The sequence below is a fragment of the Larus michahellis genome, chromosome Z, assembly GCF_964199755.1.
Source record: "Larus michahellis chromosome Z, bLarMic1.1, whole genome shotgun sequence".
NCBI classification, from domain to species: Eukaryota; Metazoa; Chordata; class Aves; order Charadriiformes; family Laridae; genus Larus; species Larus michahellis.
The window spans coordinates 16,349,968-16,374,884 of NC_133930.1; the positions used below are offsets into that span (position 1 = coordinate 16,349,968).

A 24,917-nucleotide genomic window follows, 5' to 3' on the forward strand; every position below is an offset into this window, starting at 1 on the left:
AGTCAGTAGCAAAAGACCAGTGAGGATTGAACTTGAAATGAAAGTGAAGTCTTAAGTTCATCAGAAAAGTGTACTAAAGTTTATCTGTCTTCTAGGCACATCAGACTGATTTATGGGACTGAAAAACGAAAGCTCTTCTAAGCCTTAACAGGGAAGCTGGCCATAAGGAATATCCACACTAGGAAGCTAGTATGGAAACAGAATTTGCAACGCTATCGAAGCACTGTTATGCATTTGTGTCATCTCCTAATAAAGCAACTAGATCTGAGAAGTGGTGACTCTTAGAGAAATTTCTCCCTGTTTACTTTCTATCAGTCCTTGTTCACTCTCGGTTTTCTTTACCTTACATTTGTATGTGGCCAGTTAGTAGAAGACTGGAAAAAATTCCACATTTTCATTTATTTTCCCTTACTTTGTGGAGAAAAATCCTTTAAATTACAGTACCAATACACCACCAGGAGAAAGCAAATTCTACATCAGCACCTTTGATGCATTCTACTTAGTATGATAGATGGCTCACAGAGCGACTACTCTAAGCCCTTAAAAATGTAAACACTGATAATAAAAGGAGTATGATTACACTAAAAACCTTAAGTCACTTATCATTTGCTGAAAAGATCCACTAATGTACCTGGAGCAGCAGCAATATCAGATGCTCACATGTACTTGCACTGAAGGGTAGATTGCTTCACAAATGGAATCAAGTAAGGACAAAAGAAAAGCCCTGCTACAGCTACAGGTTGTGTTTCTCTAAAAGAGCCTGTAGTATACACCAAGGAAGATGCCAATTGTCTGACACATAGGTGCGACACAGTTGTTGCTCTGCTGGGAAAAAACGAGCTGTGATTACAGCTGTATTTGAGGATTTGCACCTCACACAGCAAATTTTCAGGAATACTTTGGTAAAAATAAGGAGATACGTACTTTGCATACTTCTGATTCATGGCATCTTTGTTTTGAAGGTGTCTAAAAGTACAGTCCAGTATACTAGATGTCAATGGTGAAAGCTTTAAAAGAAAAAATATGAGCCCCCAGACTTCTGGAATTGAACTCTAAGGGAGCCTTTGCCCTTCACTGGCAACAGACACCAAATATATTTTTCAGTTTTACTAAGCTTTACTGCTTTTACTGAGCGTCCCTACTTAGAAATAGAGGAGGAAAGTATTGACAAGGATTCAAGAAAAGTACATTACCTTCTCCGTAATGATGCGGTTTACACATTGTTTCCCAGTAAGTGGTAAATTGCACTTTTCCAAGATTTTATGGACATTGCCCTGTGTTTAACAATATACAGACAAACATTAATTTTCAAAAACAACACAGCTTAATCAGAATTCAAATATGTACATGAAAATCACAGCTGTCGCCATTCAGTGTTATTGAAACATTCACTGTACTCAGAACACTCTTTGAATTTACTTCTGTGGCAGATTACATCTTTGGCAATTTGGGACAGTTATAACTTAAATCCCACATATAGGGAGATGACTAATAAGAATCTCACTGTACCACTGAGTGGGCTCCTGAGTTTAGAAGCTCTGCTTAATAATTTGTCTTTCCTGCTGCAATGTGAGGATAAGAGATACATGGGACCTCACTGATGACACATAAAGGACAAAAATTAGGGAAAGACATTGCAGGCACAACATTTCTCTGTCTTATACTTTATAACAAACAGTATGTGCAGGAGCAGCCATACAGACAGGCATTTCAAATCCCCAGGGCTCAAGTGCTCTGAAAAGAATAAATCCAGTTTCTTTACCTACGTTGAATTCCCACTCCCTCCATCCCTCCAGGAAAGCCAAAAAGCAGACTAAAAGATGAGTGTAACATGCAGGTGCTACACAGGAGTAACATTATCTCTGTTTTAGAACAAATCAGCATGCAAATATAGTAGAAAAGAATGTATATATAAAAAAATAGGATTTACTTTAAGGCACTTCCTTTCCTGAAGCATCAAAGCCAGCTACTCTGAATCCTGGGAATAGTATTACCTAATAAGAAGCCATAGCTTCTGACATGAAGCTGGGCAGGTAAGGTTTGGGTGGTGAGTTTTTTTCCTTTTTTTTTTTTTCCTTCTTTTTTTTTTAATAGGAGTTCGTAAATGGCTTTAGATCCTGCTAAATTAATGTAGGCTGCAAGAGCTCTGAATGGATAAAAGAGATGGATCACTATGTTTTTAGTCGTTATTTGTAGGCGTTTTACAGAGGTAGCATTAAGTGCATGCTTCTCCCATTATCACTGCTTTTATTTTTTCACTAATTATCAATTTTCAGTTATGCGTTTCAAAACTCTCAGAGTATTACATGTCTCATTTAAAAATCTGAATGCAATACCTTTTAAATTTACAATCATCAGTTTGCCTTAAGGCTTAATATAAACTCAGGAACCATCTCTCAGCCAGTTTGACTCCTGAGTGGTAACAAAATGAGCAATCCATGTGCTTTTGAATTTATCTTTTTCTGTGAAGAACTATTTCTTCATTCTAATTCTAATTATACTAGCAAGATTGACATTTGTTATCAAGGCAACTACTCTGATGAAACTCACTCACTCTTAATGAAAATAATGACTTGCGACAGTGTTATGTTCAATTGATCTACTTATATCTTGTCCATCCTGAGGTGTCCATCCTTCCTGTGCACTTTACCTGAGAGCCAAGATCAATGTGTGCTATTTGTCATATCTTCAGTAACACATCAGGTATACTTCCCAGCCATATGAAATGAAGTGTCTTTTCTTGGTACCCAATTGAGATTGAAATGCATGGACTTGCAGAGGTGACAGCTTGAAGGCTGCTGTGACCCTGAGAACTGATACATTCCAGCTTCTTAACACTTGAGCTGAAGATTATTGTATTACCAGTTAGCATTAAAGGCGACTTTTTGAAGACATCCATCAGGGCGCTATCAGAATAGGAATCCAAATGGAACTGCACGGATTTTTACCATCTGAGTTTATATGGGATTTATTCAGATAAAGGAAAAGACTGTTGTCTAGATACATAAAACCTTAAGGTGTTTCAGTCTTCTTTAAGTAAAAAACTCTGTTGTTGAAGAACAAAAATGTCCTTAATCTTCCACAATACATTATAATCAAAACTGTTCATAATGGCAGAAAGGAGTTTTCAATTCAGTGCTCCATGTTTCAAGCACATCCAAATCAAGGACTTAAAACTAGTTTCCATTCTATTTTTCTGAATGGTGTAGACAACTCATTTCATAACATGGAACAATTACCAGCCATTACTTTACTATGTTTTGCAAAACATGTCAATGATGGTATGGGGCTAAGAACTTGACTTCCATTTCTCTTAGGCAGTATTTCGCAGATTAGGCACAGATGCAAAGTGACTGTTTAGAGATTAAATAACAACCTTACATTCTATTATTTTTCTTCATGGTTATAAACAAAAAAGTACATTAAGAAATACCATAAAGAATGAGACTTAAGGTCCATTTGACAACTGTCTCACAGTGGCCTATGCACATGGAGTGAAAAACTGAGACCCCCTCCACACATATGCCCCCCTGGTTCCTGCCATGCCATGATGTATAGGCATCCTGAGCTAGAAACTGCTTCTGGGCAATGCTATTTAATTGTCACTGATGAACTTAACCTCATAAAACAGTTTGGTCCCTTTCATACAGATTTAATTATTTGAGCTCCTTCATCATCCTGCTGATCATCCACAACTTTATTAGCTGGCTATAAAAAACGTTTCTTGTTTTAAACATGCTGGTTGCTAATTTCAGTTGGCTACCCCTACTTTTCTTATAAGGGAGTGACTAGCCATTCTGCATCCATCTTCTCCGTTCCCTTATTATTTTTTTTATTTCTATGTTACCCTTTCCCAATAGTGTTTCTTAAGCTGAAGAGTCCTCTACAAACCTCATTTCATGTTCTGTCACTCCTCTTCTGTTCCTTTTGGTTTTCTTTACATGTAAAAATTTAAGTAATTAAAAATGTAAATAATTTGGGGCAGAGCATATTTAGTTTTGTTTGTAATATACTGCATGTCAGAATTTAAACAGAGGAAAATTCTTTGAGTATTTATTTGAGTGTTAAGACAGATACTAGTTTCGCTCTCATAATTAAGTGTAAATTATATTTTGCCTGCACTGCAAGGACTCAGCATATTGCTATATTTAAAAACTGCATCATGTGTACTGAAAGGAAAATTCACTTTTGAATTCTTATAAAACTTATTTGAATGTTTAACAAGCCATTACTATTACACAAAAACACTTGAAAAGGATTAAAAGATCCTTCACAAGATGACAAATCAGAACTACCTCTAGCAGCAACTTTTGAACAAGTCCATTGAAAGTGTTGCGTATATCCTATAGGCTTCCACTGTACTTCCATCCAGCAAATCTTGACTGCTGTTGATTAACAGGAGACTTTGGCATCTAATGGTAGAATTTTTTAATTTTTATTTTGAGAATAAAATGACAAAAGCGTCCCTATACTAAAAAGCCATCAGACCTAATAGACTGTCACAGTACATACAGACATTTCGTTCACTCAGTAGCACACTGGGCTTTGAGCGGGATGAAAGATTGCTCCTCTGATGCATAGATGCAGATGCAGTAAGTTTGTGAGAAAATATTTGGTGCAAAGAATTAAAGAGACATGAACATAAAGTCAGCTCTGTAACAAGCAGTCACACACAAAAAAAGCTTCTGACTTTCAGAACTGGTCTTATGGATGCTATGTTTGCCTGTGTATTTAAAAAAAAAAAAAAAAAAGAAAAGAAAAAGAAAAGCACCTGAAAACTGTAACAGAAGCTTTTAATTTCCAAACATTATATTTCCATATTTCATCATCTTCACTTTTGAATAAACAAGAAGCAGTATGAAAACCTCAAAAAGAGTCTAGGTAAGATGAAATGGTGCCAAGAACACCATCCATTTTAAAATAAGAATAACATGAAAAATTGTGCACATAGTTTAGTTTTGCAGTGCTTCACATAAAAGCAGAATAAGTAATTTATGAAAGTCTCTAACTGGCTGTCTAGAAGTGCACACCAGGCATCCCATATACATAAGAACCCAAGTTATGTATACATATGCCAAAATAAAAAAGTCTATGCCTACACTGTTTGTAACAGCGAACCTATCTGTGTTTCCATTATTTTCAGGTTTCAGTACTCCTACTGACAAAAAACCAAAAAGCAAACAACTTCGAAGCACTGTACTGAAAAAAAAGATATTGGTGATAGTACTTTTAAGAGAATAAATAGCATGAATAATTACACTGTGTGTGGACTCTGAGCTTTAACCAAATTCCACAGTAACTAGAAATTTAGCACAAATATTTTTTCAGATCACATTAATACCTTAAGTATGTGTCTGAGTGAGTGGATAATTGCATATCCAGTTTTTGGGAGGCTGTAATAGGGATGCAAATTGTATAGATGAATTTGTTTTGTACTTTTGTTTACTTATTTACACATATGCATGCAAAAAATATTGGGTCAGAATCAGCTCTGTTACCGAAAATGTGCCCCTTGAGATCACAGCTTAGTATAAACTGTGAAACTACTAGATTTTTCAACACTTTTTTTAAAAATGAACATTAATTCTTCAGATCACATTTAAAAAACACATAATTGTTAATATATTTAGCTTTCATATTTACATTATTTACTATAGTTTACCATGCAAATTCCTTATAGAATCATAGAATCATAGAAGTGCCTAGGTTGGAGGGACCTTTCAGATCATCTAGTCCAACCATCAACCTAACTGAAAAATACATCACTAAACCATATCTCTAAGCACTAAGTCTACCCGTCTTTTAAATACCTCCAGGGATGGTGCCTCAATCACATCCCTGGGCAGCCTGTTCCAATGCTAAATAACCCTTGCAGTGTAAAAATTTTTCCTAATATCCAGTCTAAACCTTCCCCAGCGCAACTTGAGGCAGTTTCCTCTTGTCCTATCGCCTGTTACTTGGGAGAAGAGACTGACCCCCATCTTGCTACACCCTCCTTTCAGGTAGTCATAGAGAGCGATGAGGTCTCCCCTCAGCTGCCTCCTCTCCAGGCTGAACAACCCCAGCTCCCTCAGCAGCTCTTCATAAGACTTGTGCTCCAAACCCCTCACCAGCTTCGTTGCCCTAATGCATTATTGCCCTTATGCTTGCCCTTATGCATTCTCACCGGGTATTATCTTGAGCAATACACAGCTAATTCTTACTGCAGACATACAACGAATTTGGAATAATAGAAAGAGAGAAATTAAACAAAAAGTTCATTTTTAAACATTTGGTATAGTTCCTTGAAAATAGAAAGTTTTGTCCTCCAGTGTATTTTTCTCATAGTTTGGACAGTCCCATTTTAGAAGTTTCAAATGACAAGTTTCCTGTGACTTTCTGTGGAAGATAAATGTTTATATCTATAAAACTTCCCCCACAAAGAAGTCTCTAGATTAACCTCTATCACATAATGATGTAAGGCAGCCTGCATCTCATCATGCCAAAAAGATCTATTCTATTAAGCTGTCAGTACCAATTTGACTGGCAACTTCAAAGGTAAATATCTTTCCATCGTAACAAGTATTTAACCATGGGGAATGTCATTTTTCAAATTACTCTGAGACGAAGAGTAAAACCTCTGGGGTAGCATCTACTGTAGCTCTGGCAATTGCCACTCTCATTAAATTTGCATGAAGTAACTAAAAAATGTGTGCAGCTTTTAAACATCAAGTTAATATTTCATTTTTTTCCATGGTGAATGATTCACGTACCAGAAGAAAGGAACCATACTAACCTAGCCCCCTGTTGCACCTCCATAACTAACAGCAAAACTGTCAAGCTCTCGTAAAGCAGCAGACTGAATGTAAGATGTCTTTTTTTTTCCCCCTTCTTCCTTTTTTGGTACAGCACAAAACACTTATTTAGAGAGAAGCAGCAAAGCCTTACCTTGGCTGAGTGCTCCATGGTGACAACCACTTTGGTCTGCGCACTGGATACCAGGTCCATGGCACCACCCATTCCTTTCACCATCTTACCCTAAAATTAAAATTTTAATAGAAATGTAACATTTTTATTATTTAAATCCTGCATAGAAAGCCCACCTTTTTCACCACCACTGTATTCAAACACTAGCAGAGCTTCACCAGAGCGACACCACCTGTCTCATTCTAGGCTCTATAAGATGCAAACAGGAGAAGAATGATGAGTAGAATAAGGATCCACTGCCACTGGTGGTGCCCTGGGGTGTAACTTAAATCTGAGTAGTACCATTGGCTTAATGAAAGCTCTGACACTGAGGAGCAATGAATTTAGTTCCAATGGTTCTGACATTAGAAAAGCGAAGTGTTCATTCTCCTGTTGATAGAAATGTCATTAAATCCTCAGAACAAATCTCTGCTTATGAAATGTAGCAACAACATGTGAGCACTCTCCACCTGCCGGTTTAGAATGCCATGGCTCGTATCACTGTATCAGCACAAACCGACCTTTTTGTTCTATTCCAGATGTTTCTGGATGTTATTTCAGAATATGGGCAAATAAAAAAATGTGGATTAGTATTCACTTCTGTTTGTCCCTCAAAGCAAGAAATGCTTTCTGCATCTGTGACTCATTCTTAGAGTGTGAGAATTGCACCTGTTATCACAGCAGCTGTATTATGGCTTGGTGTTCAGCTACCTCTATTTTTACTTTCCATAATGTTACAGCATTCAACCCCTGCCTGCTTCCACCACCTTAAACTGAACGCATCTGATCTTGGAGGTAAGAGGTCCCCACTTGGCACTCTTCTGGAAGGAAACAACCATAAGTACAAAGTTCTATCAGTATGAGCAGAGCAATCATTTTTGGACAACAAGCACTAAACCCAAAAAAACAAACAAGGCAACAACCTCATAAGCCACTCCAGAGCTGCTGAGGAGGGCAGAAAGGGGAGTGGAACATGAAGGCATCTGCATGATAGGGGACGTTAATAGGAAACATAAGCCAAGGAATTTTACAGATTAAAATAAATTATTTTCTGTCTCAAGTGTTTTGTATTAGCTCTCTTTTGACTGGTTATTAGCTGTAATTAAAATAAATTATGGACAGTAATACAATGGTCGCTGTTTTATATATAAAACCTAAAAGTATATGGTTAAATGATTGTAAAACTTCGTAGTACAAAGCTTTTCTCTTATGCTTCCTTTTATTAGGTATATGATTCAGTACCTTACTAGTATCAGTACCTATGGTCCATGATCTAAAACATATGGAAAATACTCGTTTCATTAAGCTGCCAGGTCTGCAACTTATTGGTCTCTTGATCTTTATGGCCTCTTGAGCATAATGAAGGGAATATACACCCCCCCAGAAAAAATATATTGTATTTTCTTACTGTTTGCACAGTGAAGAATAAATCACATCTTCCTATATCTATAAATAACCTCTTTGGAATTTCTCAGGTCAGATTAATGTTAAATATGAATGATGTTAATTAACATTACTACTAAGTATGTCTTTGCAAATACACACCTGAGAGGGATGAGAGGATTTACCTCTGTCCTTAACTTCCTGGCACTGCTCAGATCATTCTCCACCCTACCTGGAAATACAGAACTCTTTCAGATACTGCAGTGACCTCTCACCTGCCTGCCAGAGGCTCACTGACCAGATAATGCAGAGTGGCTGAAGACAATGGATTATCTCCCCAGTAACTCAGAATATGTTTGCATTGAGGACTACGTTATCAATACACCTGTCCTGACTATGCCGTTAGTTCATTTTCCAGCCTTTTTCAGTTCTATTAACTAGTAAAGACCTACAACCACTAGGAAATATCTGAAGAAATAAGTGCCAATGAAGAACAATGACAAATGTACTGATGGACAAGCTGTCATACAGGACTGAGAGAAGAGACTTCATCCCTTTGTGTACACGGAAGCAAGAAAATGCAAGTTAAGTTGGAAAGAAGGACTTAGGGACCTTTAAATTGCTAAATCTGCTCCTCCTCTTCAGGCAAACATCACTGTAGGATGCCTGATAAAGCAAATCAATTAAGCATTAACTCCAACTAGCCAAGTAATTACATGTTTTTATTTTGAGGAATACCCAAAGCATAAGAGCACTACATCGCTCTCAGGGCATCTACCAAACTCCCACAACTTGCACTTTCCCTGGCACAGGGGACAGCTGCATCCTAAATTTCAATTAAAATGCTTCAGTCTAAAATGTGATTCCCAAAAGACATTTTGTTGCTTTTTGCCTGGGATAAGCATGCAGACCAAAACAGTTCTGAGATTTATAAACACTGCACATTTACAAGCAACAAGCAATTTCTGTTTCTTTTAAATTTTAATAGCATATTTAATTGCATCTGACATAAGTCAGATTCTTTTATTTGAATATTTTGCATGTAATATGCAGTGTGTCATAAAAATAAACGTTTTCACCTCCTGAAGACCATTTGCAACAACCACCTCTGCCATGAAATCTCTGAAAAACTAAATTGGGTTTACAGTGCTGGATACTAGCTGAAGTGTGAACTATACATTTCACTTCAATAAAATATTAATTTTTATTTATTTTTTATTGAACAGGGCAAGTTGCAGAAAGCAAAACTGTTGACTCTTGGTTACTTGATAAAGCATTTAAGTGTAATGTAACAACCTGTAAAAAGCTCAATTGTTTTAAACAATTCATTAAAAAAAAAAAGGAGGTATTTCAAATAAGCAACTGCTAAAATACATTTGCAGGTTTCTGTGTCTTCTTGCCATATTGGTAAAGTTCAGGGTTTGCATGGCCCCTTGCCCCCCATTTATTTATTTGTTTTTTGTTAATTCCCAATTACATTGGTGCTGCTAGCTTAAGAAACCAGAAGGAAAGACTTAGTTCAGTGGCAGAACACTGGTAATTTGAGGAACTGTTATAATGCCCACTTCACTAGCAAGAGCTTGAAGCGAGAAGAAAAGCTTTTTGAATTAACCATGTGCTTCCTGGGAGGTCCCAAGTTGGCAATATTTTTACAGAGGGTTAGCTGGAGGACAGAAACAAGCTGACAGTTTCCTTCTAGCTTCTCAGTTTCCATAAAAGGTCCATATTCCAGGGAGGCATTCTGCTTTTCCTATTGTGCTTCATCAGCAATTCTTGCCAAGCCTCAGTCTCATCTTGGGACGCAAGAGGTGGAAATTCACGGACCTTATGAATTTTATTCTTTTTTTTAATTAAGATATTCAGCTCTTCTGCTTCTTCACTGCCATAAACCCACACAAAATTAGTGAAATTTCTTATAATGCCTGCTTATTGCAAAATAAATGATTTTGTTATTGTTGCAATGGGGCATCTTTAAGAAAATATGAGAGAAGGGTACATATTTTCTCATCTGATGTCTTCCTATCAGAACATCATTTGAGTGGTCAAAATATAACACTAAAGAGCCTCAGAACGTAATTTAGCCTAATAGTAATTCCTAAACAGAAACCTTCCTGTTGTTTTGGTCACTTGTGGCACCCAAGACAACCTGTGGCATTCCAGCAGAAGCTTGTGAGTACTCCAAGGTGCTCAAGACAGTCAAGGTATTTTTCAAGAGAATGCGGAGGTTTTCCACAGTGATGTTGCAAGATGGAAAGATGCTATAGGAAAAACAGGAAACAATTTATAAGAAAATCCAAACAGATTAAAAAGAGGTGGCTGAGAGAAAAAAGGAAAATTCAAGAGCCTTCAAACTCTATTAAGATCTTGAATAAATGCTGATGTCTTATTCCCAGGGGAAAGGACTTTTCTTCCATAACTGAATTTTATAGCTACTCCCAACGTCATAAGATAAAATGCATCTGAACTGATCTGGTTATGTTAAAAGAACATAATCTTTTGAGACAGACACGTATCACATCAACAGTTCGGCAAAGCAGATGCTAATGATGTGTTCAAGAAACAGTGAAAACCTACCAGTGGTAAATGCAGAGTTTGATGGAAATAAAAGCTTGAATAATTCCATTTAAAACTGAACATGAAAGAACAGACAAGGTGGAAACATACATCCATTTGAAAAGGAACTGAGCTACTTCCCTGTTAAGAGTTCTTGCCCATGTTGCCAACTACCCTAATACTGTATTAAATAAATAGCATTTAGTCTGAAATTTCTCTCTCCTTACATTAAAGAAAGAATACATATGCCTCACACTACGCTCAGAGTTAGTAAAACTACTATTTCAAAAACTCTCACAGAAGACAATGAACACTTCTAGTTTAAACTACAGTCCTCATGCAGGCTTCCCAATCAATCTGAATTTTCAGGCATCTGCCTGGCAGACCTTGAACAAGTTACCTAGGATGACAGAGTAAAGATTTTAACAATGTCAGTATGGTCTCTGATGGCCACAGACACAGACTAGGTGACAGGTACAGAATCCATCACCAGTCTCAGGTTTCTTATGAAAGAAAACAATTATATAATGCCAGGGACAGATACTAAAATTCAGAGCAACTGGAATGGTATGAACTCCACAGAGAAAAGCAGAAAAGAAGGTAATGCAGTGGATACAAGATACTTCCATCATCACCATCAATGGTGCTAACCCTGCAGTCACACAGATGAACTTAGGACCCCTTAAAAGTTTTCTGCTCTGCCCTTCTCTGCAGTGGCATGTGAGCACTACTAACAGATGAGTCACACAGGTCTCCCTCTCTGTATAGGTGCTGCCTGTCTGCACAGATGTGCCAGCTTCAAATGACACACACAGCACAAGCGAAGAGGTCATCAGAGCCATATATAACTATTTAATAAAAATATCTCATCAATTGTTGTGGGGTTAGATGTGGTTGGTTTGGGGTTTTTTTGTTTGTTTGGAAGGGTGCATATTAGCACAGACCTTAGATTTGTACAAAAAGGATATCAATCAGAAGGTAATATCAAAAAATACATATGCATACATCTACTCTAACTATATAAAATGTAGATGACAATCTTTTGCCCATTGCTAACAGTTTGGTCCAGTGTTTAAAGGAAAGGTACGTTTACAGTTGATTCTAAAATGAAGGCCACAAGTCTTCCAGATTTCACTTTCCATTTCCTCAGTGAAAAAGACTGGATGAAAAATGCATCAAAAAAGCTGAAGATTAAGTGTTATGAAATATACTTCCTTGTCCTATTTTCCACTGATTTTATGTCCTTATATGGCACAACTACAGAATTATTTTAATTATACTGTCAACTATGATGCCTAAATTAGATTTTACCCTGAGAATATGACAAAATGAACATTATGAAGAAACACTGGGAAATCATTAACAGGATTTTTGAATCAGTAGAGTTGATAATGCAACAATACAACAAAGAGTTAATACTGGAAGACTGCCACAAAGCTGAGGACACTTTGTACATGCACAACAGGGTGAAGATGTATTTTAAAGGATGTCCAAAATAAAGATTTAGTTGTATGGCCATACAGAAAATTACCTGATTCTCAAGAATGCTGACCAGATATCTCCTAACACACAAGTAATGAAAAGCAAAATTAAAAATTAAGTATCATTTTTGAAAGAATGGAACATAAGTTCTTGAGTGACTGATACTTCTTGGCAAAACTTATTAATAACTTTTCCTTAAAATATAGCATACACAAATATGTGTACTAACTATATTTATATTTTTACTTCCCATAATCAGAAAATTAAGGCAGTATAAAATACGTGCAAATAAAGTTGCTAAAATTTTATTTCTCTGTTCTTACTTACTTGAAATAACTGTTGGCAACAGATTCAAATGAATGAGTGAAATTCAAATGAATACACTGAAAAACTGCAACTCAGGAACAACTCAAAACAGCCTGTGACATGGTTCATTGAAATGGATTTGCTTTACAGAGAAGAATGTTATTTCAGTGTAGTGGGACCTTTGAATACTGTCTCCAAAACACACAGCATAGCGCGCAATAATTAAATATTACTGCCAACATAATACTAGTCTCACTCGAAAATGATGGTTCCATGTCGTAGTCAATATTGTTACCACTAACCCACAGATCAGGAGTGTATTTAGACACATGCTTCCATTTTTGAGATAGGCAGAATTTCTTCAGCGGCTCTCATTATACAGATGCCTAATGCATTGCTGCCACTTCCCACATTGAAAATTTAAGAGATTATGAATAAAACACCAACAGTGAGCTCCTACATTCCTTCTGCAGTCTGAAGAGAAATAAACACAAACAAAACTGATAGAGAAAGCTCAAAAAGGTGAAAGAAGTAAAGCTAACACAATACTCTCCCCTTCTCCGTTGAGGCTCCAGGACTCTTCCTGTGGTGTTAATTACATGCTGCAAGGGCTCTGCAGGGCTTCCAGGCATGTGTTTGTTGGCGGAGAAGCGGTAAGATGATATACTACTGTAGGCTTCATTCCAAGACATGTGTCCACAAAAACATAGTATCTTTTCATATTAAAATAATATCGCATTGAAATGTAGATTTCCAAGGAGACTCTAGGTAACTGCAGGTCCTGTCCTCCTTTTTTCAGCTACTGCTGTAAAAGCCCTACTCAGTCATGTCCTAGATATCAGACTTCTTCACATTACTACTAAGAGAAACCCAGTCACTGAACGTAATTAACCTGCATATTTTCTACTCATACAGAATTTAGCTAATTTGTAGCAACAGGGCTCCTTGGAGAAGACTTACGGTGCTCTCAGGCATTCAGGGATACATGTCCTTTCTCCCATCATTAAAAATTATAATTTCAAGTCAGAAAAGCTCTTGCTGTGGAGCCTTCTGCTCTCACAAATAATAACTAAAAACAAAACCAAACCCAAAAAAGCCTCCCACAGTCACATACTCAGCTGGCCTCTGACAGTTTACTTTCATTTTAAAATGGCTTTACCAATGAACATGCAGTTCAGCTCATGGTCAAAGCGTCCAAAACTGTGCAAAAGATGTACTTTGAAGGCCTGCAGAAAACCTACCAATAATATATAGACTCATATTCATAACACTTTAGGTTATACTGACCTCTACAGATGGTAAATTAAAAGATTTATTACTAAATTTTAATTGGGTTTCCTCATGTCTTCCTTTCAGATAATCTTCTTTGATAAAGCTTAGAATTTTTGTATCATTTTCTTTCAATTTATTTCATTCTTAAGGCTTTAATCCTTTAGGTTTGGCTAGTCTTAGTCAGAGCATTAAAAATTAAGGCTGCTGCTTCTTAAATTCAAAGAGTGCTTATTTTTTCCAAGAACGATTCAGATTTATGTATCCAAACTGCATCAACCTGCACGAATTACTCTCTTCCTCAGCCTCCTAATTGCATTATCTTAGCTATCAAAACAAGAATTTTATACTCCACCAGAAGAATATACGAAGCTAGGATTAATTTTCTTGCTGAAAATTGTATTTGGTTTATATTGTTTGTAGGGAAAAGATATGTTAAATAGTATCAGTCCCGATATCATCCCTGAGGCTGCTACTTGTTAACTGAACTGCTGGCCACCAGGCTTTGACCCTGGTGGTTTAGGAAATTGCCAGCTTTCTTGGCACCTTTGGATGTATTCTGTCCGCCCTCATGGACTTACACATGGCCGCTTTTCTTAATCAGTCCTCAGTCCTCTTCTACAGTGGATACTACCCACCCTCCCCCAATTTCTACCACTATGCCACTGAAGTCCAAGGCAACCATGCTGAGTACCTCAGCCTTAACCCTGAATCATAGAAACATAGAATCATTTAGGTTGGAAAAGATCTTGAAGACCATCAAGTCCAACTGTAAACCTCACACTGCCAAGTCCACCACTAAACCACATCCCTAAGCACCACATCTACACATCTTCCAAGTACCTCCAGGCATGGTGACTCCACCACCACTGTGCTGGGCAGCCTGGTCCAATGCTTGACAACATTTTCAGTGAAAAAATATTTCCTAATATCCAGTCTAAACCTCCCCTGGTGCAACTTGAGGCAGTTTCCTTTTGTTCTATCGCCTGTTACTTGGGAGAAGAGACCGACACTGACCTCTCTACAACCTCCCTTCAGGTAGCTGCAGAGAGCGATAAGGTCTCCCCTCAGCCTCCTTTTCTCCAGGATGAACAACCCCAGCTCCCTCAGTCGCTCCTCATAAGACTTGTGCTCCAGACCCCTCACCAGCTTTGTTGCTCTTCTTTGGATGTGCTCCAGCACCTCAATGTCTTTCTTGTAGTGAGGGGCACAAAACCAAACACAATATTCGAGCTGCAGCCTCACCAGTGCCAAGTACAGGCGGACGATCACTTCCCTGGTCCTGCTGGGCATACTATTTCTGGCCACAATGCTGTTGGTCTTCTTGGCCACCTGGGCACACTGCTGGCTCATATTCAGCCAGCTGTTGACCAACACCCCCAGGTCCTTTTCTGCCAGGCAGTTCTCCAGCCACTCTTCCCCAAGCCTGTAGCACTGCATGGGGTTGTTGTGACCCAAGTGCAGGACCAGGCATTTGGCCTTGTGGAACCTCATACCATTGGCCTCAGCGCATCGATCCAGCCATATCACAGATCCCCCTGTAGAGCCTTCCTACTCTCAAGCAGATCAACACACCCGCTCAACTTGGTGTCATCTGCAAACGTACTGAGGGTGCACTCCACCCCCTCGTCCAGACCGTTGATAAAGATATTAAACAGAACTGGTCCCAGTAATGAGCCCTGGGGAACACCACTTGTGACTGGTCACTGGCTGGATTTAACTCCATTCACCACAACTCTTCAGGCCTGGCCATCCAGCCAGTTTTTTACCCAGCGAAGTTTTTTACCCGTGCACCCATCCAAGCCATGAGCAGCCAGTTTCTCCAGGAGAATGCTGTTGGAAACGGTATCAAAGGCTTTACTAAAGTCCAGGTAAACAACAGCCACAGCCTTTCCCTCATCCACTAACTGGGTCACCTTCACATAGAAGGAGATCAGGTTAGTCAAGCAGGACCTGCCTTTCATAAACCAATGCTGACTGGGCCTGATCACCTGGCTGTCCTGCATATGACGCATGATGGCTCTCAAGATAATCTGCACTATAACCTTCCCCGGCACCGAGGTCAGACTGACAGGTCTGTAGTACCCTGCATGCTCCTTCCAGCCCTTCTTCTAGATGGGCATCACATTTTCCAACCTCCAGTCCACTGGGACCTCCCCAGTTAGCCAGGACTGCTGATAAATGATGGAAAGTGGCTTGGTGAGCACTTCCACAGCTCCCTCAGTACCCCTGGATGGATCCCACCTGGCCCCATAGGCTTGTGTGTGTCTCAGTGGTGCAGCAGGTCGCTAACCATTTCCCCTTGGATTATGGGGGCTTCGTTCTGCTCCTGGTCCTTGTCTTCCAGCTCAGTGGACTCACTACCCCAAGAACTACTAGTCTTACTATTAAAAACTGGGGCAAAGAAGGCATTAAGTAACTCAGCCTTTTCCTCAGCCTTTGTCACTCTGTTTCCCCCGTATCCAATAAAGGATGGGAATTCTCCTTAGCCCTCCGTTTGTTGCTAATGTATTTATAGAAACATTTTTTATTGTCTTTTATGGCAGTAGTCAGATTAAGTCCTAGTTGGTCTTTGCCCTTCTGACTTCCTCACTGCATAACCTCAAGACTTCTTGTGGTCCTCTTGAGTATGTTACCCTGTCATTAATGATACAGTTCATAATTTTACTTTTCACCTGCAATAAGTTTCTAGGTACTGAAATGTGATGTCACACATTTCATCCATTTTGCTCTTTCATATTCATCAACTTTCAGCTGCAGGGCTCCTCACCACTGGTTCAATGTTTTTTTCTGCTGGTACAGCATGTCAGCCATATCAGTAGTTATATTATTAGCATTGTTTAATGACTAAGGGATGTTCAAAAATGTATATTAAGATGACAGAGGCCCTGGTGTCACAGGGGAACATGTCAGAAGTTCTGGTGTTTTGTTTTGACCTATGCCAAGCCTCTGATACATGTCACAACAACAACCAGAGTCATGTACCCTCCATTAGGGAGGCTGTAGAAAATAAAGCAGTACTTTGTAGTAACCTGTAGCCACCAGAAGGGCAGCAGGAACTGTTTAATAAAATATTCCTATTCTGACTCTCAAAAAGTCACCAGTAGAAAGGAACTACAAACAAAGTAAATAGGGAGGGACTGCAGGGAGATGTGCAGTCAATCCCACAACTTTTAAAATCCCAAGTGAGACAATTTAAACTGCCACAGGAGCCAGGACTGCTGCGACAGTGCATGCTCATGCTGCTGTTCCGTAGATGCAGTGAAGCTGCCCTGCTAGCAGCAATTTCTGACAGTAGCTTGAGAGACACAGATAGGTCAGATACCTATCCTTCACTCAGGAAGTAAAACGTGGCTCCATCCAGTAGCTCCGAGCAGCCACAGGCTCCCCTTTGCTCTGGCCTGTCTGCCCTACTCCATGGCTGTGTCCTCAGTGTTTCTCTGCCACCTCTCCTGGCCACCTTCTCCCAGCTGCACTCTGTTTCCAGGTGCTCCTCAGAAATTTGCTACCTCTTTCTCCTTTCCCTCGCCAGAAACCCTCTTGTTAGTTGGAGAAATACCAAAGGGAGGAAGAGAAAAAGCCATTAAGTAGTAGTGCTTAATGGAGTAAAACTATCAATAAATGACAGCGTTTAGGAAGTAACTTCTGCCTAAGCAAACAGCACTGTTTACAGCATGTACTTAAAATATTCTCACCCTCATCTTCCTTTACTCACGGGATTTTCCTCTCCATTAGAAATTAGCAGATAAGAGCAAAGGAAGGGTTGTAATTATTGCAATGAGCCTTCCTTAGCTCAGTTCCTAGTAAGTGCAAGTAAATACACGCATGCATGCTCTGTGCCTCAAGTGTCATCAAGCTCTTATGGGACAGAAAGGACAGCTTCATGATGGCACTTATTCAAAACACAAAATCTGGAGTTATTACTTGCCTCTAAAATAATGGTGAATACCGTCAATCCAAGAACCCAAACGCTACAGCGTGTAAGAAATACTTGAACCAAACCTAAACACAAAGCTAAGTGAAAAATGTTTCAGTAAAACACAGTTTAGAGTTTTCTTACACTATGAGCTTTCCGCAAAGTCAATCTTTCTATCACCCCACAAAAAACTTGTAACTGAAAAGAGGTGCATGTCGCTCATAATTCAACCTAACATGAATGATGATAACTTATCATCTTATTTACAGAAAAAGGAGGAAGATCTCAATGCCTACATGCTGGTTAATCCCATTTTAAAAATCTGTACTGCACAATAGTAATAACACATTAATAAAGCAGATTAAAAATCATCTGACCAACAGATCTCAAAACAAAGTAACCAAAGGGAAATAACTGCTGATTGGAAAGGCTTCCATCTGGATTTATGGAGTGTCATCAGGCGTATTTACTTACAAGTAGGCACAATGTCACTGAAAAATAAATCTGCAGACAGCTAAAGGTTAGTAAGAGTGGCTAATGATGATAGCAAAAACTCACAAGGACCCATACGGTGTATGCTAGTAGAAGGGTACACAAAAAGACCAATCAAAGCTATCCAAAGTTGTATTGTATGTTTTCAAAACAGGAAAGCATAAATGTTATTCATAAATTTGGAGCTGAACAGAATGGAGAGGTATCTTCAGAAGCAAAATAAGCAATTTCAATATTCCAATTGTGACATAACTTTGGAAACTGATGCTAACAAGAATCAAACAAATTCTGGACAGTCAACTAAATATACTGGGAAAATGTCTGTGGAAAATATCTTGATTTTTAAGTTTACATAAATACAGCAGAAGTTGGATTTTCACCTTTTTCTCTAAAGGTAACTGTGTATGTACCCTGAGCAAAAGTTAAATTTTTGATTTCATACTTAAACAACACCAAAACATACTTTGTTTAGAAAATTATTGTTAAGCGTGACTAATTTTGTCAAATGTAGAAAAGACAGAACTATGAAAAACACCAAAAGTTGGCATGAGAAAATGGCAATACACTTGACTTTAACAGCAACTTTTAATTTTAAAAGAAAAAGTCCTGCAACTCTATTTACAAGTACTATAATGAATAACAACCCCAAACACTGCTTGCTAAAAAGCTTTGGAACACAGCAGCAAAGTTCTAGAAAAAGCCAGTGGGAGTGGTGGTCAAAATAAGAATAAAACTGGCAATAAAGCACAATGGGCTTTTTAAAAATAAAAAAAAAAAAACCAAAACAACCAACCAACCAAAAAACAACACAAAAAAACCCCAAAAAACAGACCCCAGGTAAAATGAAATTAAGCAAGAAAACAAGTGGCAAATTGCGCTGGCTCATGACATTGCTTTTCAAGAACTGTCTAGTGAATAGCTTTTAGATTCACCACAGATGCAACTGCATGAAATTTTATATCCTGAGATACCAATATGGTCAGTTGAAATTACTGGGATTTTTTTGGCATTAAAATCTATCCACTGATGATTCAGGAGTGCCTTTTTTCAGACATTTCAGCTTTGTGAGCTATCACTAGAGGTGCATTTTTGCTGGTTTACTAGGAACGCTTTAGAGCAGGAAACTTTGGTTATTACTTGTTCTCTTGGGTATTTTGAAGAGTAATTCTCTTGCTGCTTCAATTTACAAAAGCAACAAAAATGCAAACAAAGCAATTCTTCCTACCTAAAATATAACCCACGCTCTTCTGCTTTCTAATACGCCTTTCAGAAACAGCTTGAGTACACAGACGGCTTTATCAGATACATAAAAATTTAACACTGCTTTTTCAGGACCCAAGGATTGTCAAGAAGAAAATCTCAGGAGTTAAGTAATCTTGAATATAAAGGATAGTCTGGGGACATCTTTATACAGTGACTCTCATTTTTCAAAAGCATAAAGAGAATGTCAGTCTAAAGCAACCCAGCCAAACAAAACCGGGAATTGATCTGACAATTGAAATAAAAAGCTGTATACATTAAAATCATCTTGAAGTGTGCCTATAAGAAAATCTCTAAATGCTATTTAAAAAAAAAAAAAGAGCTCACGCTATAACAGCTTACCTTTACATGTTTTTTCTAATCCATCTTCAAAATTTTCAGAGAATGTAAAAATTCAGAATTATTTTTAAAAGCCACTATGTAAGCAAGTAATTTCTACTTGTATAAGACATCAGAGCCACAACAAGTTAATGAAGGAAGTGCTTTCACAAAAAAAGAGCTACTTCATCCGGTAAAAGAAAAGAGCAGCTCTGAGATTGATATGAAGGAAAAAATATCCCACTCAGCTTCTCAGTGACATATATCTGCAGTGCTGGACCGACAGTGTAGATTACTTACATTTATTTACGTCAATCATCTGGAAAAAAATACAGTTTACTAAGTGTATGTTTTTTAAAGTTAGCTATTTAAAATATATAAATAGTGTTTGGGTGATTGAGATACAGAGCCATGGATAATTCAAGTAAACTCCGATTTTAGTTATCTGAGGTTTCAACTCCTTGAAAACTTACACTATCACACTTTTTCCATGGCTCAAACAGCAAACCTAGGGTTAAAAATGTAATTTGATTTATCCCTTATATTGCAAAGTGTGGGGGGGTTCTTCCATAGAGGCTGGTTTCAATATTTTGGATTCTAGTGACAAGTTCTTGTAACTCAAGCCAAAAATTAAATTGGAATTGGATAATGCAAAGCTAACCAGTATTACCTTAATGCATGTCATACTTGGACTCCTACAGTGTATCTGACCATCGAATTATGTTTAAAACACAGGGTTCTATGAAAAGACATAAAACAGCAATAGAAGAGCACACACAGGATCCCACAGTGAGGCACTAACAGCAGCATTAACTTTCAGACCCCATTTTTCACAGTATTAACTGGATGACACTGCAAGTAGATAACAGTCTTGAAAAAGCGAGCACTTGTAATAGTAGGGACTGAAAACATCTAGCCATTACTAGTCTGTCTGTTCTCATGTGTGTGGCCATAAAACCAGGCTGTGCTGTGAGAACACCTAAGGAAGACTGTTTTCTTATGTATTTATCTCCTATGTGTCATATTCCAACCTACCCATAACCCCTTCACATCCCCTACAACTGCTGACACAGACACCTGGAATTGCCCTTCAGATAACCCTTTCTCCCACATTTGCCTGTACAGACCCTGTCCTCCATGACTTGCGCATTCACAGGCCTGCTGGAGAGGCCACACAGATGTCTGGGCTCAACTAACGCTTCTCCAAGAGACAGGACGTTCATTCATGTGTTTTTCCTCCTCTACCCTGGTTTCAGTTTTCAAAGACTTTTCTGAGACCTTTAGCACTGCCCAGACAGATAGAAATATGCCGCACCACTTTAATCAGGCTAAAAAGAAAATTTGCTTCTAGTCATCTCTGATACAAACCATATCAGACATCTCTGATACAAACCACATCAGAAAGTACCATATTGAAAGCTGTTAAAAACATCAAACTTCTAAACCATGGGAAAGATACATATTTTCTTTAATGTTAAATCTTAAACTGTGTTCAAAGAATGGCTTAATGTCATCAGCTGCTTAAATAATACTGGGAACAGCTTATATTGAAGTACCGCTTCCTTCTAGATGTATGCAAAATGGCAATTCTGTGATCCTTTGACAAGAACACTGAGAAAAATAATGCAGAATTTTTTTATAATGAGCTACATGCTATTTTACACCTTCCTTCAAGTTCTTGCTTCCAGGTACAAGAGTTGTCACTCTTAAGAAAAAGCATCAGTCTTCAGCAAAAAAATATGACATTTGAAAGGCACAGACCCAAGAGGAGGGAAAAGGGTTACATAAATCATGTTTAGTTTCTCACAATGCTTAGCGTAAGCATAATTTTAGAGGGCTGACTCCTGATAATTGATTGCTTGGTGCCAGCAGTACACAAGAAAATGTGTTAACCTTAAAGCCGCACATATCCTCTATTTTAATGCTTTGAGCTTCGCAACCGCCGTTCTCCTTCAGAGCGTTTCTCCTTTGCCCGACCCTCAGCTACATTTATATTATCCTAAATACAGTGCACTGACAGTAGTACAAAAACCTACTTACAGGAATCATCCAGTTGGCGAGGTCACCGTACTTAGACACCTGCATAGCTCCAAGCATTGTCAGATCAACATGGCCTCTGGCAACAGAAAGTGCATAATTAGCATATCATGTTCAAGTAACATCCCACAAATCTTAACAAGCTTTTGTTCACATTCTCATTACATAAATATAAAGACGGCGGCATACCACAGAGGTAGCAACCATTTTGTCACACATGTGGTTGGGGTTTTTTTCCCCTCTACCTCTATTGCTAATGCAAATTTTTCTGTCTGCCTACTGAGCCTCAAAAACATTATTACTTTTGTCTGGTTTTGGTTAATTGCATGCACAGTCATCAGCTCTGAACTCATATTTCTAAGTGCACTCCTTCACATATTTACATGCACTCATTATCTCTCAGAGCCATTAGGATTTAGTGTTTGTTTGCATCCAACCTCCTTCCCGAAAAACAAACAAAAAACAGGTGCAGACGGTGAATTTCCATTAGGGAGGTGGAATGAGGATCACAGTTGCAAGCTGAGCAAAGAGAGTATACAGAGTGCAAGTACAGATTAGATACTTGGAAATGACCAAAAAGTAGCTGTTAAAACATAAATGTGTTTATATACGGCCAGGTGGTGGTAGACATGAACATCACTACAGTATCTATTAGTTACAGTGTTTTTCTATTTCCAATTGCTAGACCTAATCCTCTGTAAACCATCCCTGATTAAGGCTATGATCATTTTACTGCTTGTTAGATGCTAACCACATTTCAAAGAATTACTAATGAGTTCAGCCACTGACTCAGTTTATTCTTTTCATGTTTCAAAAGATCAGGGTTTGTAGTGTTACATACCCTCTTATCATTGCAAATGATTCATCGCTAGAGAAATAGGAAGAACCTGGAAGAACAGTGACTGTCTCCTTACCTGTAAAAGAAATAAGCTATAGTATGTATGTATTTCGTCTCTTTGACATACGAAGTCACAGCTATTAACCAAGAAATAAGGGGGTTTTTTATCAAATTCCTTTGGATTCTGTACAACTATGGACCTGATTATACTTACTATGTCACACGTAAACCTAATCAATCATAATGAATTGTGAAGCAGTTTGTTACAGTTTTTAATGATAGGATTGCCCACTCTTTGATCTCCAGCAGTTCCAGGCAAGACATCATGGACACCAGAGGCTAAGAAATCTCTGTGGACCTCAGCTTTCTGCTCTAGCCACAGAAAAAGTGAGAGGTAGCTCTCCTTTGAAACAGAGAAAGAGCACTTTCAGGAGACAGGGAGGTTGCAAGAAGAGTGAGCAGACCAGATTGAACAGTCTGGACTGATAATGATGTAGAACACAGAAAAATAAATCACAGATCTAGTCTAGTCTTGTTTTGTTAAAGTGCAAAAGAGAATGTGCTTCTGTGTGCTGTACTGTTCCCCGCACAGTTCTTGGGTCAAGCCATGCAGCACACATGGAGGTGTCTCATTTTGACTCTCTCCAGAGCCCTCTCTTTCCTCTCCTGTGAGCACTTGGAATCAGTCCAAGCAACAACCATGTGTACAGGGCACCTCTGGAAAGGCATAAGAAACACAGCCAAAGGTGAAATTATAAACCAAGCATGGGAAACCAGAAAGAAAAAAAAACAAAACAGAAGACTAACCAAAGAAAAAGCTAGTGTAACAACAAAGGGGGAACAAGAGTGACGTATCATTAAACAGTTCCCAGAAAACAGGGAAAAATAGGCAATAAAAATAAATAAGAGGACTGGAAAAAGGAAGGAAACACTGTAGGAAAGTTAAGAGATCTCAGATACCTGTTTTAATGTATTGAGTTCACTTGATGTATATTATATGCCAAGACATTTTACAGAAATTAAATTTTGACACAAAAAATAGTACAGAATTAAGGCCAAACAAGCAGTCTTGCAATCTGATCACAAGAATTTACCATGCAAACATCCAGACCCACTGAAACTACCTGAATTGTCTTTCCCTACCAGGGACCCATCCAAGGGAGCAGGAGAGACAACAGGGCCTACAAGCAGCAACATGGAGTGAGAACCCTGGGATAAAGCGACAAGCTAATGCAACGCTGAGAAGAAAGAGGCACAGGCTGAGGACCACAGAATAATGTACCAAGAGCACTGTATTACCCACTTCTCGAATATGCTCTCAGGAAGTCTGTACTTGTCTACCTTTCAATTACTGTGAAGATAAACTTCATGTGTGACATTCAGAAAATGGGGCACCCTCCCCCCAGCCCCCATATTTCAGAGCAATACAATTACATTTGCAGATACGAATTTGGCAAAAGCCCGAACTGGGAGTATATTTTGAAAATGTAGACTTTGGGGGCTGATACCATACCATTCCAGTCTATGAATGCAAACAGAATTAAATCCTATTCCTTTTGCCATTTGAATTCTATTTTCTTCACGTTTCTTTAAATTTGGCTGGAAAGCACCCAGAGTGGCTTTAATCCAACTAAGTGTCAGAGGGATTTAGCAGCTTCTGTGTGTTTCAACAATGATAACAATAATAACTTTGGTGGTAGAGCTGGAGTTCACCTATCCTGTGTCCTGTCTACTGCAGCTTCAGAGAAAGATATGAAGGTGCCTAACAATGAAGTACCAACACAAGAATAATCTGATTTCCATGTTGCATTCTAACCTCTTTATGGTAGCTTCATCCCTGCAAGATTATCTCTTCAGAAATATTTATCAACCATAAACAACAATTCAAGATCATCCTGACATCCATATAAAAGCACAGTGATTTTTCAGAGTTTTTATCAAGTTCTTGGATACTTTTTTTCAATCATCACTCTGTTAAATTGTTCCTTTCTAATGCATCTGTATCAGAATTTAAGTTCTAATATGTGTGCATATAATTTCACCTTTTATAGTAATTTTTTGATTCTAAATATTTTTTCCTTCCAATGTCACTTTCAATAATTTAAAAAAAAAAAAGCG

General features: G+C 38.3%; 1 protein-coding gene across 1 annotated transcript in view; it reads right to left on the reverse strand.

Annotated features, from left to right (window-relative positions):
* OXCT1 (3-oxoacid CoA-transferase 1) overlaps positions 1-24,917 on the reverse strand; it is a 90,170-nt gene that overhangs the window by 11,619 nt on the left and 53,634 nt on the right. Inside the window, exons 12-15 of the mRNA XM_074570985.1 lie at positions 22,803-22,875; positions 21,965-22,040; positions 6,928-7,017; positions 1,194-1,274 (exon numbers count right to left, since the gene is read on the reverse strand). Coding sequence (XP_074427086.1) covers positions 1,194-1,274; positions 6,928-7,017; positions 21,965-22,040; positions 22,803-22,875 — 320 coding nt within the window. The remainder of the gene's footprint in view (positions 1-1,193; positions 1,275-6,927; positions 7,018-21,964; positions 22,041-22,802; positions 22,876-24,917) is intronic.